The following is a 17,502-nucleotide window of genomic DNA, read 5'->3' on the forward strand; positions in this document are numbered from 1 at the left end:
CGGTGACGTCCGTTGCTTTGGCCCGTACGTCATCCATTCCCCGGTGCGAAGCGGATACTCGTTTTAAAGCACTTTTCAAATATAAGGGTACTTTTCCCCATTTTGAATCAGATTCGAATTATCACTACATTTTTTGTGGGTTCCATCTTAAATTATTAGCCTAACTGTAAGTGGTCTGTTTTGTTTTTAGTGTTGTATGATAGGTTTGATGATTGTGCGTCTAAAAGTTTGATCAACTATACAGTAGTATATTTTTCGGGGTAGATTTCGATGACGTGGTCTGGCCGAGTAAACGACACGTGAATGAAGCAGACAACAATGATATGTCTCATATATTGTATTGTCGTGTGATTTTAGATAACAAATTATTATGTATAAAACACTAACATAATATGCAGCACGAGGCTACTTAATATCGGAGGGTCGCCTAATGTCTACGAGATGTTATTGTGTATAACTCACAGCAATAAATATAAAGAAAACAAGGCAAAAGTTAAAATTTGTGTTATCAACAGAAAACCATATCATTGTGAGGGTTTCTAACGCCAGTTAAACTAACAAAATACAGGACGAAACACTTATGCACAACAAGCCAATGCTATTTTAATGTTTCACGCGTTAACGATCACATATGAATCATAAATTTAAAGGAACTGCACCATATTTATCTTCCTTATTCGTTCAATATAATTTTTTCTAAACATTTGTCTATACTGCCCCCTAACCACCAATTAGGAATTACACTGTTTTGGGCATAATCTCACACGTCATAGATAGCGCCAATTGACTATAACGAACCTTATATTGCATATTCATAATCTGTGAAATCAACTGACCCTCCCACACTTCCCTTAGTCTACATCGTTCTACATCGTAGTTTATACACATGCTCAGTTTTTAGATCCAAGCGGGAGCTTGCTCTCTACATGTTATATAAAAAACAAAAATGCTTAGATTTCTTTCTGGGGTTGAAGTGGCACTCAGTCCAAGAGCTTGTACCAGGCATTTTACTGTTTGACTCATCTAAAAACAAAACCAGACAACATGGTTAAGTCATTGTTTTCAACGTGATGTTTCATTCAATAATAAAATTTAATAAAACTTTGTAATTTTGTTATGCAATTTATCTAAAGTTATATTTATATATATAACGTGATATGATACACTGACATTTTTGCAACTGCCATTAATCTTACTTTTCCACATTTACCTTCCACCATGAATAGTTATAACTTGCCGAATATTAGCTAATTAACTAACATTAGCTAATAGCTTTAATGTTAGATGTGATGTAAGAATTTAATCATGTTTAATGTTAGATGTGATGTAAGAATGTAAGAAATACACAGATGATACAATTCTAAATGCGTTCTTAAAACATGAACATGTCAATCATGTTTCTGTCATTGTTCCATGTGCTTTTGTTTTTATTCCCATGTGCTCTTGTTGTCTATTTGTAACTCCACCCCCTTGCTATTGATTTCACCTGTGTCTAGTGTCTAGTTTAGTCATGTTTTTAAACCGTGTTTTGGTCTTTGTTCATAAGTTGTGTCTTCCTAGTCTCTGCTATGTTCTCTTCATGTACCCTATTAGCTCTATTTTGATTTGTGTATTCCTCAATGTCTATTTTCCCCTGTGATTACCCTACTATATTTCTTATTCTGTTGGTTGTATTGTTGTGCTGGATGTAGTTTTGTTCTGAGTTTCATTGTTTATAAGTGATTTCGTGTTAATGGTCAGTCTGTATTACCCTGCTGTTTAGTTAAATTTCCATGTCTCCCCTTCTTAATGTGTCAGTATTTTCAGTTAGTGCTATTTGGTTATTGTCTTTAGTCTTATTCGGTTTGTCTTTGTCTGATGTTTTCATACTCACAGTGTTCTTGTGTATTTTGATCATAAATCATTTAAAGATTATTGCTTGTGTCCAGCCTCACCCAACCAAACATTATGATTTCTAGGGCTTGGAATTAGAGGTCATTTTTGGGTGGAAAACCAGTTTTGTGTCTATAAAATTAAAGCTACAGATTTCAAACCAATTTTAGTACATTTAAAAACATGTTAAACACAGACAAGACAATGTATGTGTGAAGGGTGAGAGAGTGCAAACAAAAAGGAAGCGATCACTCTAGTCTCAGGAAAGAGGAGGATTTAACAAATAATGCACCAACATAAAGCCTGTGACAAATCCAAATGAAGGATGCAATTAAAAAGTAGTCAACTGGCACAAAGACAAGACATATATAGACAGACAAATGACCCTCAAGTGTCAGGTTCCCTAATGGGCCACGCCCACCTGAGGGACAAACATTTAATACTGCTGCTGCTGCTGATGGGGGTGGCAGGCAGGGGGCTTCTGTAGCGTAACAGTATGTTTGAAACTTATTTGTGCTCTCATGTAAAATTTGCCAAATGTCACAATTTATGAAAATTATTATTATTTTTAAGTTTTTTTTTTAATGAACCTGTTTTTGTTCCATAGTGGGTCCCCATATGGAGGCAGCCATGTTAAAATAGATTTTGTACAGAATATATGAAACATCCAGGCCACTAGGTGTCAGTGTAATAGCTCTTCCTTACACAAAGAAGAATCTTTGAAAAATGACTTATTATTCCTTTAATGTCAAGCCTCTCTGAAAATCACCAGATGTGTATAAAATTGAGAATAAATCAGGAATTTCCAGAATACTGATAAAAATATTTCATACCATGCTGGTTTATTGCAATATCTAGAATTATTTTCTATTGCTTAATCCTGAAAAACACGAGCCCCAAATAGGAAGTATTTTGATTTCTTGTCCTAAACATAGCTGCTTGATACACTAGTGAATTCTTCATAACATGCAGTTCAACTAAATTATAATTGACAAAAGCCTAAGTTAATACAACTTTGTTAGATTCTGAAAAATCACTTAAAGCCTAATCACTCGATGTCAGCATTTTCTTCAGGGGCCAGGTGTTTGAAATGGGTTGGCCCAGGATCTCCACAGTTTCATACTGTAGAGTACAAAGCCCCTGGAATCTTATAGGTGTACTTAAGAGCTGTAATACATTTATTTTGAGATTTAGTTGACAGTTGCTAGCCAGTTGGTAACTTGTTCAAGTTGTGTCACTATCCATTGTCTATTTCAGGAATGAGTGTTAGCCTATGGCCAACTAATAGCTATACATATTAGGTAGATGTGTCTGTTTTCCATAGATTCTGTTTGTCTCTAAACATTTTAATAAATGTATATATGATTTTATATAAATATAGCCTTGTCTGGATGCTACAGACAATTATACAAAGCTCTGATTCTATATTGTGCACTCTCACACACTAACAATAACTACAGATGCTACTCCAGTCTGAACCAAAACAATATAGTAATCATTTTACAGATCTTACAACTGTTGTCCAAAAATCAAAATGTGCTAAATCTTAATTTTTAGCTTATTTTAATTTTGACAAACAATTTTTGTTCATGAGACTGGGGTGGCTTTAAATTCAATATCTTATTCAAACATATGTTTGAGATAAGGTCATGGAAGCTGAACTACCATGACCTCCACAGGCAACATAATGTTAGACCCAGCTGACCCAGTTAGACCCAGTTTTCTGGTGCTTAAAGTTGAAACTATTCGGCTATGGCTCACATTCTGACTGTTACATATAAAATATTTGTAACAGTGCAACAGTAAATAATAAGTTAAAAGGTGGACTGTAGTATTATTTGTTTGTCAGTTTGAAAATATATCATATTCAATGAAGAACTGCATGTTTTGTCTTAAACAAACAGGCAATATTCTGTACAACAGAATGAATATAAAATACAAGCTAATTCAGACTTTACTGTATTGTGGATAAGACATTTTCAGAACTCCTGTATTAATCAGCTGTGAGCTGCTCATCAAAATTCATTAACTTGTTTTTCTGAAAACAGGCCTTCTTAACGGAAGCCCTTAAAAGGGGTTTCTCAGTATGTCAGTAGTCAAGAGACAATACTCATACTTGTCAGTAGTCTGCCAAGCTAAGTGTACATCCATAGCATTAAACTACATTAAATACTGCAAAACGTTTAATCCTTTTGGGAGGGTTTAAGTAGAACCAATGATTATGCAGTTTTATAGTGAATCATTTAGAAGCCATAAGAAGCAGCTTTAATAACAAATAAACCGGAAACGATCATATAATACACGTTACATTTCGGTGAATATTTTTGCAGGCTATTCCAGAAAAAAAACAAGCTTTATTTAAACTTCTGATGAGAAGTGACTAAGATTACTTATTGTTATGATTTTGTTGCGCTTTCGGAGAATTGTTCTCTTGGTCCGTACGAAAGCAGGATATTTGCAGACGTTCCCTAAGAATTTGCTGAGAGTCATCAATTATGCAGGCTAGCCGTACGCACTGGGAAGGAAGATAGCAGCAACAATATGGCGACATCCGCAGTTTCTCCCGGGTCCTTTCGACATCCTTAGCAACACAACACTTGTATGGATCTTTCTTAATGCGGGAAAAGTAAGTAGACTGTTTGTTCATTATAGAGCAAGTTTTTTTCGGGGCTGGTATAACCCACCCGGCGTATGTCTGGTACTCGGACTCCTCTGCCGCAGAGCAGTCTCTCGCGCTCAGCATCTTTTCAGCTCACAGATGTGCATAGGCTTGCTGCCAGGTCTCTAGCATATACGCAGGAAAACGCTAGTAAACACGGCTGTGGTTTGAGCCTGTTGCAATTCGAAAAAAGTCTGAAACCGGTAAAATGAGGGTGTTGGCCTCGCACTGGAACGACTGACATTACAGTGTGTCGAAATGTGGAATACGCATACAGTGGGACAGGCAAGTCAGACAGCCGCAAAGTTTGGTGCGTGAGAATACTTTGCGGGAAAAAAATATTCAGCGCAGGATATTGGATGTTTATCACTCTATTCTGATTTATGACTCCGTTATGACACCGTAATATCAAATACCACTAAGGTGCCAGCTGGCTTAGCCCTCCTCTCTCCCGCACCCCTCCCTTTAAGCCCTTCAGTCACCCTCGCTATACTTATTTGGGCTGGACTCCTAGCAATTCGCATGGTTTTGTCGTTAAATTTGGGACCACCAACCCTGGTTCACTTTGCCTCTTCTCAAAAGCATATCGAGCCGAAATCTTCATTGTGTGATATTGCGGGCTAAATCTTGGAGAGGACAGACATACCGCACGGGTGTGGTGCTGGACTACATAAGACTCTGTTCTTAAGTATTAAAACAAATATAAAACGTTGCTGGCATACTAATGTCAAAGCGCGGATGTAAGGTTTCAGAAGTCACGGCTGGAAACCCGAGGCGTTGAGTTTTCTCGCTACCAGTAATCGCAGATGTTGCACTGATCGTCTGCTTGGCTCGTGCTTTTACGCGAGCTCCCCTCAGCTCCACTGCAGTATTTTAGTCCAGAGGCTGGGGCCCACGCGCCGGAGCCAGCGCATGTACGTAACCTGTACACACACAAGCATCATCGCACGCGCTCCTGCCCTGGAGCTTCTGAAATCATGTAATGACGATCAGGTAGAAAACATGAGAAATTGGAGAGGACGTATAGGAGATGAATGAATTTGAAAACAAGGCCAAGGCGAAGTTTTTGATTGACGATGGAAACGTTGAGTTTTGCACGTTATATTAACTGCCATTTTTGTTGACCCGATGAGGGTTTCCTTGAATGACCTGTGTCATTAGGCGCTGGGTACTGTTATGTTCCTTAATGGCCACTGCACTGGCAAAAAATACAACACCGACGAAGGCACTACTCTAATAACGCTTAACGGCATACTTTGTGTGTGAGCACAAGATGAATGATTAACTTTAAATCGATGACTTAATTCTCTGTGCGGGATAGGTTATAGAGGGTAGGTTCTTTTCCTGATGCCCTCCTCCTCGCGCAGTTGCATTGCTCCACTATCGATTCTTTCCCCTCCCAGTAGCGACGCACGATCTTGCCACACGCCGAACATTCACTTTCTATGTCATTTGTCCCCGTTACCGGCTACATACCGATTCAAAAACAAAAATGACGTCTCAGTTCAGAAGGTTGACGGCGCGGGACAGTGTCTGGCATGCGTTCTTCTCATAGAGGACAAGCGTTCGCTCAGTGCTTCTGCGGAGTGGTGCTGAAACGGACAGCGCCGCTGAGGACATGAGATTTTGATGGCATCCAGGAAACACTGGGATTCTATAGGTTACTGCCTGCGCTAATTTAGCACGTTCTGTAACAAATTTAACACGACTGGATTTCTTCGTGGTAAGAACGCAACATTGTAGGAATATTTGCACTTTGGATTCTTTTCGCATACCATTCCAACAGGCTGGGTTACCTGGCATGACAGTAGACACAGAATTAACATTTGGGCGCACATGTGAGTAGCGTGTTCCCCTATATTTTTTATGTACATTTTTTCGATTATTTTGTCAGACGTCTGTCGGAATACCGTCTTTTTATACATGCGAAGGCTTGATAGTCTGATGACGAAATACATTGCCTATGCAATTATTTGAAAGACCATAAAAAGTATCTTTTTAATAGAATAATGCTAACAACTGTACGAAAGATTGCTCGCATAAATTAGCTAAGGTTAAGAATATCGTAATCATTAATGCTTTCGTCTGCTCTGACTGGGCCTGACTTACACAGCGTGTCGTTCGTGTATCACCTTGAGCGGCGGTTCCTTTAATGTGCCGTCTGTACTGTATCCCAGGGAAGGAGATTTAGAGGTTGGAACCGGCCCGTTTGTAACCTGAAACCGTTTTATAGTTTGCTCTTTCGTTCCACCAGACCGTGTGATGCCTGATTATTTCCAGGCGTATTGAAACGCAGCAATTTAATCGCCATGTTTCTAAAGCCCACCCCAAATTGTTTGTGTAGTAACCTACTTAATCGCAATTGATAACTTGCTACGTCATTTAAAGGAGATACTTCGCCACGTGACAGCCCAGCTTGGACTCCCCAAATTTAGGCGTAGGTAATGATGACACAGGGCTGATTAACCTTATTACGTATTAAGGATGCATTGACCACTTCTCAGACTGCACTGACAGCGGGTACAGACTACATCTCAGTCGCTGCGTTAAAGTGCCCTTAGAGCACAAATAGTGGAAAGCGCCTTAGGAGCGGCGGTTATTTGTGAATGTGCGGATGATCAGTAGGGGTAGAGGTGTAGCGGTGTCCGAAAAATGCATTATTCATTTATTCATTGAAATGGCCAAGCTACCGTATTGCTAAGTACAAACACAGAGAAATGAAGCAAAATATGTATATTATATTACTCCTTAAATAAACGATACGTATTTACTTATTGTGCAATATACTGCATGCATTTTATATTTCAAAAAAATCCATCTACTTCATATAGAAACATGAAATATATGTGGTGGGTTTTCTGTTGTAAATGTTGCAAAATGCTGGGTCAGAATTACTCTGTATTTATGTAAATTTGATTTGTCTCACCTGTTTTTCACAGTTCACAAATTTCACAATCCCCTCTCTCTAGACAATACACGCATAGAAAACTGACTCTACACTTCTCTGTCTTTGATCCATGGCTGCTGAAATCCCCAATGCCAAAGGAGCATCAGTAGATGAGAGCTGGTTTCTGCACCCACTGTATGTGTAACTCAAGTCAAGAAATGCATAGTGAGAAAAGTCTGTTGAACCAGTTTGGCATGGAGCATCTGCAGGACATCACCAGGGAGAGACTGAATGGCCAGCACAGCACTTCACACACACACACACACACACACACACACACACACACACACACACACACACACACACACACACACACACACACGCACACAGAGCCTGATCTTATTAAAATATCTGAGCTAAAAACTACATCTGCTAACCACCTCTTTGCACAGGTGCAAAGGTGAGATTACTGGGGTACTTTTTCTAATAGGCAACTAATGCTTGAAGGTTTACTTGTATCTGAGCAACTTCACTCATATTGGAAACCTTTCTCTACATGACCATTTCACTGATAATTATATTTCATCATGAAAGCAAGTCTCACATAGGCATTGGGAGAGTTGCTTTTATGATGAAATAAATTACTCTGGCTTTTACTAAGTTTACTAAGCATTAAGGTTACTTACACAAAAGACCATCAAATGAAGGAATAAAGCCCAGGCAAAATGTATTGGAAGTCAGGGGAAAAGAAAATACTGCCACAGTAAAGCTATTGGTGGTAAAGAGATATGTTCACAGACTGTTATTTCAGTGACGTGATGAAACACTATACAAATCAGCAGCCTTGCAGTTTATTTCTAGAGTCATTCCTGCTGGTTTGATTCTAGAGTCACTCCTGCTGGTTTGATTCTAGAGTCACTCCTGCTGGTTTGATTCTAGAGTCACTCCTGCTGGTTTGATTCTAGAGTCACTCCTGCTGGTTTGTTTCTAGAGTCACTCCTGCTGGTTTGATTCTAGAGTCACTCCTGCTGGTTTGTTTCTAGAGTCACTCCTGCTGGTTTGATTCTAGAGTAATTCCTGCAGGTTTGATTCTAGAGTCACTCCTGCTGGTTTGATTCTAGAGTAATTCCTGCAGGTTTGATTCTAGAGTCACTCCTGCTGGTTTGATTCTAGAGTCATTCCTGCTGCCCATTACAGCAGCACAGGCCATGAGTTCTTAAACACTGAAGTTTAAATACCCAAATAGCAGACAAGTTGTCATTCATGTGCAGGAAATTGTTATAAGTTTAAAATCTGTAACTTTGCATTGTGTCTGCAACAACATGTCCCATGTATAACAGTAAGGTGTTATATTACTTTGTTAGTCATGAAAGTAATTTTTAATGTAACATTCAACTTTTCTTCAGGTTTACACAGCAGACATTATGTGATCTGTGTGGGTGTTACTCCACATTCAGTTTTGCTACATCATCTAGCACAGCTGATCAGTGCTGTACCTTAAATCACTTGTATTCATAGGAAACACAGGAGCAGCCCTATTATATGCTAGTGAGTTTGCATTGCTGGTTAAATGTCTATAGCCTACCAAATTAGAATTTAATGGTGAAATTGTGAAAGTGATCAAAAAGGCAAAAATGCTCTAAATAAGCATGAGAGTAAAGTCCAGGGTGTAGTCATGTGACATTAAATGCTCTAAATTAGCATGAGAGTAAAGTCCAGGGTGTAGTCATGTGACATTAAATGCTCTAAATTAGCATGAGAGTAAAGTCCAGGGTGTAGTCACGTGACGTTAGCTCTTCTGCTTCTTCTTCTGTGTTTTCTGTCTGTCATCCTTACTCCCTTTCTATCACACACACACACACACACACACACACACACACACACACACACACACACACACACACACACACACTGTGAGTGTGGTGTCATACACACACAGTGAGTGTGGTATCATTGTGCTTGGTCATCCACTTCTTAATGAGTGTAATGAAAGTGTGTGTGTGTGTGTGTTTTGGAGAGAGAGAGAGGCAGACAGAAATCTTTAGCATTTCTGTATTTATTATTTGTATTTATTATGGGTAGTGTTATAGTGTATTAAAGTTAATGACCAGAATATGAAGGTGTGCAAATTTGCCTTGACATGCACATTTACTTGATGATGTTTATGTTAACCTTTGATTTATTTTAACCTAAGTGTGTTATATGTTAGTAAGTGTTCTTATATGGTAAGGTACTCTTATGTTGTGAGTGTGTGTTGTAAATCCCTTTTCGGAATTTTTGAAAAGCCAAAGCAAACATTTTTTAAATGGAACATTATATGAGGAAATATAATGCAAAAATGATCAGAATGATAATGACAATCCAAATGATCAAAAAAATGTCTTTTCTGATGCGGTTTTTCTCTGTCTCTGCTGTCTTCACCTCAGCTTCACCACTGGCTATCCTGCCTGGCTTCTAAATAAAGAGGGCTCTGCTGCAGGATGACAATATGGCCGCCCCACTGCTCGCACCCCCAGGACCCGACAGCTTCAAGAAGTTCACCCCGGAGTCTTTGGCCAACATCGAAAAGCGCATCGCTGAGGAGAAGAAGAAGAAACCTGTCAAGCCCCGATCTGACAGCAGCCACCGCGACGATGATGATGACAGCGGCCCTAAACCCAACAGTGACCTGGAAGCAGGGAAGAGCTTACCCTTCATCTATGGGGACGTCCCTTCAAATATGGTGGCTGTGCCTCTGGAGGACTTGGACCCCTTCTATCTGAACAAAAAAGTGAGTGAGCTGTCGTCCCCACTTGTCCTGCCAAATTGTCCCCTCCCTCCTTGGTAGGGAGGAAGTTTTATTGCATCACGCCCAGTGCGAACTGAATAGGAGACCAAAATGCAGCTCTCGAGAGGTGATGAGAGGGAGAAGTGGAGAGAGGGATGTGGAGAAGTGGAGGGAGGGATGTGGGGAAGTGGAGAGAGGGATGTGGAGAAGTGGAGGGAGGGATGTGGAGAAGTGGAGAGAGGGATGTGGAGAAGTGGAGAGAGGGATGTGGAGAAGTGGAGGGAGGGATGTGGGGAAGTAGAGGGAGGCATGTGGAGAAGTGGAGAGAGGGATGTGGAGAAGTGAAGAGAGGGATGTGGGGAAGTAGAGGGAGGCATGTGGAGAAGTGGAGAGAGGGATGTGGAGAAGTGAAGAGAGGGATGTGGGGAAGTGGAGAGGGATGTGGGGAAGTAGAGGGAGGCATGTGGAGAAGTGGAGAGAGGGATGTGGAGAAGTGAAGAGAGGGATGTGGGGAAGTGGAGAGGGATGTGGGGAAGTAGAGGGAGGCATGTGGAGAAGTGGAGAGAGGGATGTGGAGAAGTGGAGAGAGGGATGTGGGGAAGTGGAGGGAGGCATGTGGAGAAGTGAAGAGAGGGATGTGGGGAAGTGGAGAGGGATGTGGGGAAGTAGAGGGAGGCATGTGGAGAAGTGGAGAGAGGGATGTGGAGAAGTGGAGAGAGGGATGTGGAGAAGTGGAGAGAGGGATGTGGAGAAGTGGAGAGAGGGATGTGAAGAAGTGGAGAGAGGGATGTGGGGAAGTGGAGAGAGGGATGTGGGGAAGTGGAGGGAGGCATGTGGAGAAGTGAAGAGAGGGATGTGGGGAAGTGGAGAGGGATGTGGGGAAGTGGAGGGAGGCATGTGGAGAAGTGGAGAGAGGGATGTGGAGAAGTGGAGAGAGGGATGTGGAGAAGTGAAGAGAGGGATGTGGGGAAGTGGAGAGAGGGATGTGGGGAAGTGGAGGGAGGCATGTGGAGAAGTGGAGAGAGGGATGTGGAGAAGTGGAGAGAGGGATGTGAAGAAGTGGAGAGAGGGATGTGGAGAAGTGGAGAGAGGGATGTGGGGAAGTGGAGGGAGGCATGTGGAGAAGTGAAGGGAGGGATGTGGAGAAGTGGAGAGAGGGATGTGGAGAAGTGGAGAGAGGGATGTGGAGAAGTGGAGAGAGGGATGTGGAGAAGTGAAGGGAGGGATGTGGAGAAGTGAAGGGAGGGATGTGGAGAAGTGGAGGGAGAAATGTGGAGAAGTGGAGAGAGGAGGATAAATTGAATAAAAGGTTCTAAAAGACTAGAGAGGAATTGTATCCTCCTATTGAGAAACTTGTGAGCATGCACCTAAATGCAGCTTGTGGTGCTTCCTAAAATATTTTCTAATAATAATTCTATGGGTGGAATACTATCATAATATTGATTCTGATTCATATTGATAGTGTTCTATGGGTGGATGTTTGAGAAAGACATGAACCTTTATGAAACATTAAGTTAATGTTAATAACAGATTTAAAAATCAGTATTGATGCATGTTCATATAGCATTGTGCTATTTCACAGACATGATATGTTATTTTTATGTCCAGTACTTTAGTGTTGTGGTCGACTGTACTCAAATGTTCAGGGCATTTGTAGCAGGGTCCATGTGCACAGTAGGTGTCACTTAACACTGGTATTATGTTTTCTACTGAATAATATTAGAAACAGTCTGGTTGGATTTCCCATAAGCCCCGTAGCATTACGATTATCTTCTCTTACATTGATCCCAACCCTACAATTCTTTTGGGAAATCATGTCCTGATTATTTTCTTAAACTTAAGAATTTTGGATATGAAATATTAATTACAATTTCATTTAGCGAATCAACTCTGGTCAAAATTATATTATGACCCTGAAATGGTGTTATGACATAGCTGTGAAGTTCTAAAGGTGGTATATATGAATTATAGCTGTGAGGTTCTAAAGGTGGTACATAAGAATTATAGCTTTAAGCTGAAACTGAAACTTTTGCTTTTGTAAGCTTTCCATATCAGTTGTCCCATTATCGTTCATTTTTAACCTAGGTGAAGTTCTGCATGTGTTTGCCAACTAGAGGGAAATCGGAGGATAAAGTGCACGAGAAATAATCACAGCCTCACAGGCCTTCTGTAGTTATATAAATGACTCCCTCTTTGAAACCTTTGTGGTTCTTAATAACGACTGCCATGGAAATCCCAGATGCCACTTCCCACGTCTCTCTCTGTCTCTCTCTCTGTCTCTGTCTGTCTGTCTGTCTTGTCTCTCTCTCTCTCTTCTCTCTCTCTCTCTCTCTCTCTCCGTCTTTCTCTCCAGTCCCTCAGTCATGGTACAGTTGCTCATGTGTTGGTGTGAGAGATTTAAGGAGACATTTGAGCATTTAGCGTGTTGCTAATGGCAACACTTGGATTCATCCTTAGCAGTGCTAATGAGGGACTTAGCTTAGCTTCACACGCACTAGTGTGATTGTATTATGAATCATAATGCAGTAGCCATGACATAGCAGTGCTTTTATAAGCCTGCAGCATCACTGAGCGCTAACTGAAGGCCCGTGGACAGAGAACTGGAATCTCCGAGGGAAGGTTGTGTTTTAGGACGTAGCAGCCTGAGAGGCCATGATAAGCACGGCTCCTTCACAGGCGATCCGTAAATCCTGGAAGATGTTTATGAGGACAGCTGCAGGCTGAGGTGCTAGACCTGGGCGTAGCTGCACGGTGCTTTAACATTGCATCATGTTCTGAAAGTTATTAATATTATTTATTTGGTTATTTTTCCAAACATGTTTATTTTCACTCCAAACGCTATTGAGAATCCTATTTACAAGAGCTGCTTCTGAAAGTTATTCCGACAGCCTGATCTATTACCATGGGAGGGATGCTTTGTTGCATAATACCTTGTTAATGTAAGATTGTCATCTCATGTGTCTCTGGCACCTTTGATTCCCTCCTTCCCTGGAGGGCAGAGAGAGCTGGATGAGTGTGTGGCCCCTGGGGTGCACATGGGCTCTGTAACCTTGTCCAACGGTACGGCCTCAGAGGTGACTTGTGTCCAGTTTACAGTTCGGTGTGGAGATCTGTAATAGAATATGAGTACTTATCGGCTGGAGGGTGAACTCAGCAGAAAGAAAGATGCGTGCACACACACACACACACACACACACACACACACACACACACACACACACACACACACACACACACACATAGACAACCAATATTCGTTCATGACTGCCTCCAATCACCTCCATTTCCTCGAGTCTTCCCTTTTTATTCTTCATCTATTATTCTCACTATATTCTGTAATATTAGGCCCAGGTTAACCATGACCCAAACACCTCTCCTCTCCTCCCTGCCTTAGATGGTACACAGTGCACTGGGGCTGCAGTTTAAAACCATCAGTGTTAAGCACAATTAATAACTGTAATCAGAAAGCCACTCAAAGTAATTATAAGTATTTTTCTGAACTGTCTATGCATATGATGTCCAGTAAAACGGGCTTGAGAAGTGTTGTCTCTTTACGTTTCGCTCTAAGTTTGATCAGTAATGTAGAGTTGATGAGATGCTTGGGACACCTCAGATCTCTCTCACTCTGTATCTCTCTCTCCCTCTCTCTTTCTCTTTCTGTCTCTCTCTCCCTCTCTCTCTCTCTCTCTCTCTCTCTCTGTCTCTCTTTCTCCCTCTCTCCCCTCTTGCCCTCTCTGGTCCCTAGCACACTTCCTTCTTTTCAAATGAAGAGCAGAATCGGAGAGTCTGTGTGTATGTGTGTGTGTGTGTGTGTGTGTGTGTGTGTGTGTGTGTGTGTGTGTGTGTGTGTGTGTGTGTGTGTGTGCCTTGTCTGCTCTACCTGCAAATTGCAGCTCACTGTTTGTGAAGGGAGCAGCTAATCACTGTTCTTCTCAGCCAAGGGCTCTGGGTGCTATTGGTGCCACGGTAACGGTTTCATATGAACGTCCCTATAGGATGACTGTGCTCTTTTAGCATGTGGCATGTTCTTGTTTATTTGAGGATTAAAAATAATCTGACCTTTTCTTTAGCCTTATTGAACAGCCTGCTACAAAGACACACTTCTATTCTGTAGGACGTATATATTAATAACAGGTGATGTAATGATAAGGATGAGGTCGGTTTCCAGTAAGTAGGCCAGAGGAAGTAAAGGACAAGCACCTCTGCAGCTGTGTGAGTGTAGGAGCATGAGGAAATAGAGGAAGCCCAGTCTGTCACTGTGTGTGTGTGTGTGTGTGTGTATGTGTGTGTGTGTGTGTGTGTGAGAGAGAGAGAGAGAGAGAGAGAGAGAGAGAGAGAGAGAGAGAGAGAGAGAGAGAGAGAGAGAAAGAGAGAGAGACTCTGGGGAAGTCAGTTCTCAGTTTTCAGTAACACACATAGCCTCCTGAGCTGTTCACAGATCGTAACATGCTTTGGGATTCCGTGTTTCAGTGACAGATGTCTTTACATTGAGGACATGTTGTGTTCTGTCTGGCTTATGAGTCTTGCAGTTTTAGATTTTACTCAAATGTGTTGTGGTTTTTATTACACAATGGCAAGACAAAAATGCAGATGCATGACTTGACTAAGACACTAGTGAAAATAGAAAGAGAAGTGGATAAGCGAGAGGGAGAGAGAGAATGAAAGAGAGATGCAGAGGAAAGATGGAGCTCACACTGTCTTTTCTCTTCTTTGTCTATTTTTAATCTAATTAGATTGCAGGAAGATTCTCATCTACACATGTCTCTGTGGTGTTTCCCTGTGTGTGTGTGTGTGTGTGTGTGTGTGTGTGTGTGTGTGTGTGTGTGTGTGTGTGTGTGTGTTAGAGAGAGAGAGAGAGAGAGAGAGAGAGAGAGAGAGAGAGAGAGAGAGAGAGAGAGAGTGTGTGTGTGTGTGTGTGTGTGTTTGTGTGAGGTAAGAATGAAGCTTATTGTCATAGTTTTTATGAGGAGCTGTAAAGGTTCTGATGTAGTCCAAGTGAAATTTTGTTCTGTATGTGGAAGTACAGACACCAGGGAGCTTTGCAGGGCTTTTTTTCTCTCTCTCTCTCTCTCTCTCTCTCTCTCTCTCTCTCTCTCTCTCTCTCTCTCTCTCTCTCTCCCTCTCTCCCCCTCTCTCTCTCCCTCTCTCTCTCCCTCTCTAGAGTCAGCACTTCCTGATTCTGATTGATGGTGAGGCTAGCAGTTAGCATTAGCGTTAGTATGGGCCTCTATAAGTTCCAGGAAGTGGTTCATCTCTTTGCCAGAACACCCTGCAGGTCTTCTGCAATTATTAACATGAGGAATGCTTTAGTGGTTAACATGTGGTCATATGCAAGCTTGTTGTTAATGACCTTGACATGGGTAAATGAGCAAAACGAGAGAAAAAAAGATGAAAAATAATATAGTATAATTTTTTTAGTATAATAATTTTTCTAGGTTTTTTTGTTGCTATACTTTTTATCTGCTCTTTTTAAATATACCCTTTATTGTCTGTTAGTATAATGCTAATGCTAATACTAGTACTATTACTAGGACAGCCACTAATGATAAGATTTGTTTATATAGTCACTTTCTTATTCGCTTCAAAGTCTCAAAGTGCTTTTTGTGGACGTGGCCATAAAGATAAAAGCAGATGCAAAGTTGCAAAAGGGTTTAAACATTCACAATCAAGAACGTCGCCCAGCCCTCACACTGCCTAGGACACACTGTGCTTGTGTGTCATGTGAGTGTGGGTGTAGACACATTCAGCAATGTGAACATTGAACAATTTCAAGTGCATTGTTAATGTGCATTCTAATAGTCTGCCTCTCTGTGTCTGTCTCTCTGTGTCTGTCTCTCTGTCTCTGTCTGTCTCTCTCTCTCTCCTGCACAGACCTTTATAGTGCTAAACAAAGGGAAAACGCTCTTCCGCTTCAGTGCCACTCCATCGTTGTATATCATTAGCCCTTTTAGCTTGTTTAGGCGAATAGCTATTAAAATTTTGATACATTCATATCCTTTTCAGTGTGTTATGCAACTATTTTGTCAAGGCTGTTGTGCTGTAACTGCATACACAGACATGCTGCTTGTATACACATCTTCTGTATTTGACATTATATGTAATATACTATATAAAGGGTTTTCCATACCTTTATTTATAGTTTACATTATCAGTATTTATCTAACTATTTGATTATATTGCAAGTTATAAAATTAGGAATACAGTATGTATATAATTCATTTTTATGAAGCAGTTGCTATTAAATAGGATGCAGGGGTGTTTTTAATGTTTTTTGTAGATGTGGCATTCTGCTTTTGTTTGGCTTGTGGGAAAAACAAAACAAACCAATTGCTGACCTTAGTGCCTACAGCATTTCAAGATCACCTTTGACCTTAGTAATCACTGCTAAGGTCAATAGTAAAGTTGTGCTTATCAGGGATTGATATGTATGTCTACAGTATTCAAACATTACATACGCTTTAACATTACATTAGAGCTATTTAATTGTTATTGTATTTTCACAGTTACGTGCATTTCATTGATTAATATTTTCACTGTGGAATGCGGTTCCACTGAGCGTGTGCGGGTGTGTGGGGGCTGCAGTGGTGTGGGGCTGGGTGTGGGGCTGCAGTGGTGTGGGGCTGCAGTGGTGTGGGGCTGGGTGTACTCTGTGTACTGTGATTTCCTTAACTGCTTTTCCTACAGTTTTCAGCATGATCATTATGTGTACAATTTTGACCAACTGTGTATTCATGACATTCAGCAATCCCCCAGAATGGTCCAAACAAGTAGAGTAAGTATTCTATTCTATTCTATTCTATTCTATTCTGCATAACTTTAACCTCAGATTCATGATCACTTAAATTCCTACCTAATGAATGCTGGAGGGCAGGTATGTTCACACACACACACACACACACACACACACACACACACACACACACACACACACACACACACACACACACACACACACACACACACACACACACACACACACACACTCACACTCTCCCTCTCCTCCAGGTACACCTTCACAGGGATCTACACCTTCGAGTCACTCACAAAGATTGTGGCTCGAGGTTTTTGTATAGACGGCTTCACGTTTCTCAGAGATCCCTGGAACTGGCTGGACTTCATGGTCATCTCTATGGCGTAAGTGAAAGCCCTCTGAACAGTGCCCGCACTACACCCGCTGCATATGTCACTCCCTACTGCCCTGATCGACTCAGATGTGCACAGCACACACTTCTGTGGACAGCCCTTATGTGCTAATGTTGGCTGGGAGGTGTTTCTGTAATTATTGAAAAGCGTGTTCATGGAAAGCTTGCCCAGGTG

The 17,502-nt window shown here is 41.2% G+C and overlaps 1 protein-coding gene across 7 annotated transcripts in view; it reads left to right on the plus strand.

Annotated features, from left to right (window-relative positions):
- Window positions 1-4,368: 4,368 nt before the first annotated feature.
- Window positions 4,369-17,502, plus strand: part of scn8ab (sodium channel, voltage gated, type VIII, alpha subunit b) — a 50,664-nt gene continuing 37,530 nt past the window's right edge. For all 7 annotated transcript variants that reach the window (XM_077014631.1, XM_077014633.1, XM_077014637.1 and 4 more), the window contains exons 1-5: window positions 4,369-4,498; window positions 9,845-10,188; window positions 16,057-16,174; window positions 16,867-16,957; window positions 17,191-17,319. In XM_077014631.1, the coding sequence (XP_076870746.1) occupies window positions 9,907-10,188; window positions 16,057-16,174; window positions 16,867-16,957; window positions 17,191-17,319 (620 nt within the window). In that variant the 5' untranslated portion in view covers window positions 4,369-4,498; window positions 9,845-9,906. The remainder of the gene's footprint in view (window positions 4,499-9,844; window positions 10,189-16,056; window positions 16,175-16,866; window positions 16,958-17,190; window positions 17,320-17,502) is intronic.

The sequence above is a fragment of the Brachyhypopomus gauderio genome, chromosome 8, assembly GCF_052324685.1.
Source record: "Brachyhypopomus gauderio isolate BG-103 chromosome 8, BGAUD_0.2, whole genome shotgun sequence".
NCBI lineage: Eukaryota > Metazoa > Chordata > Actinopteri > Gymnotiformes > Hypopomidae > Brachyhypopomus > Brachyhypopomus gauderio.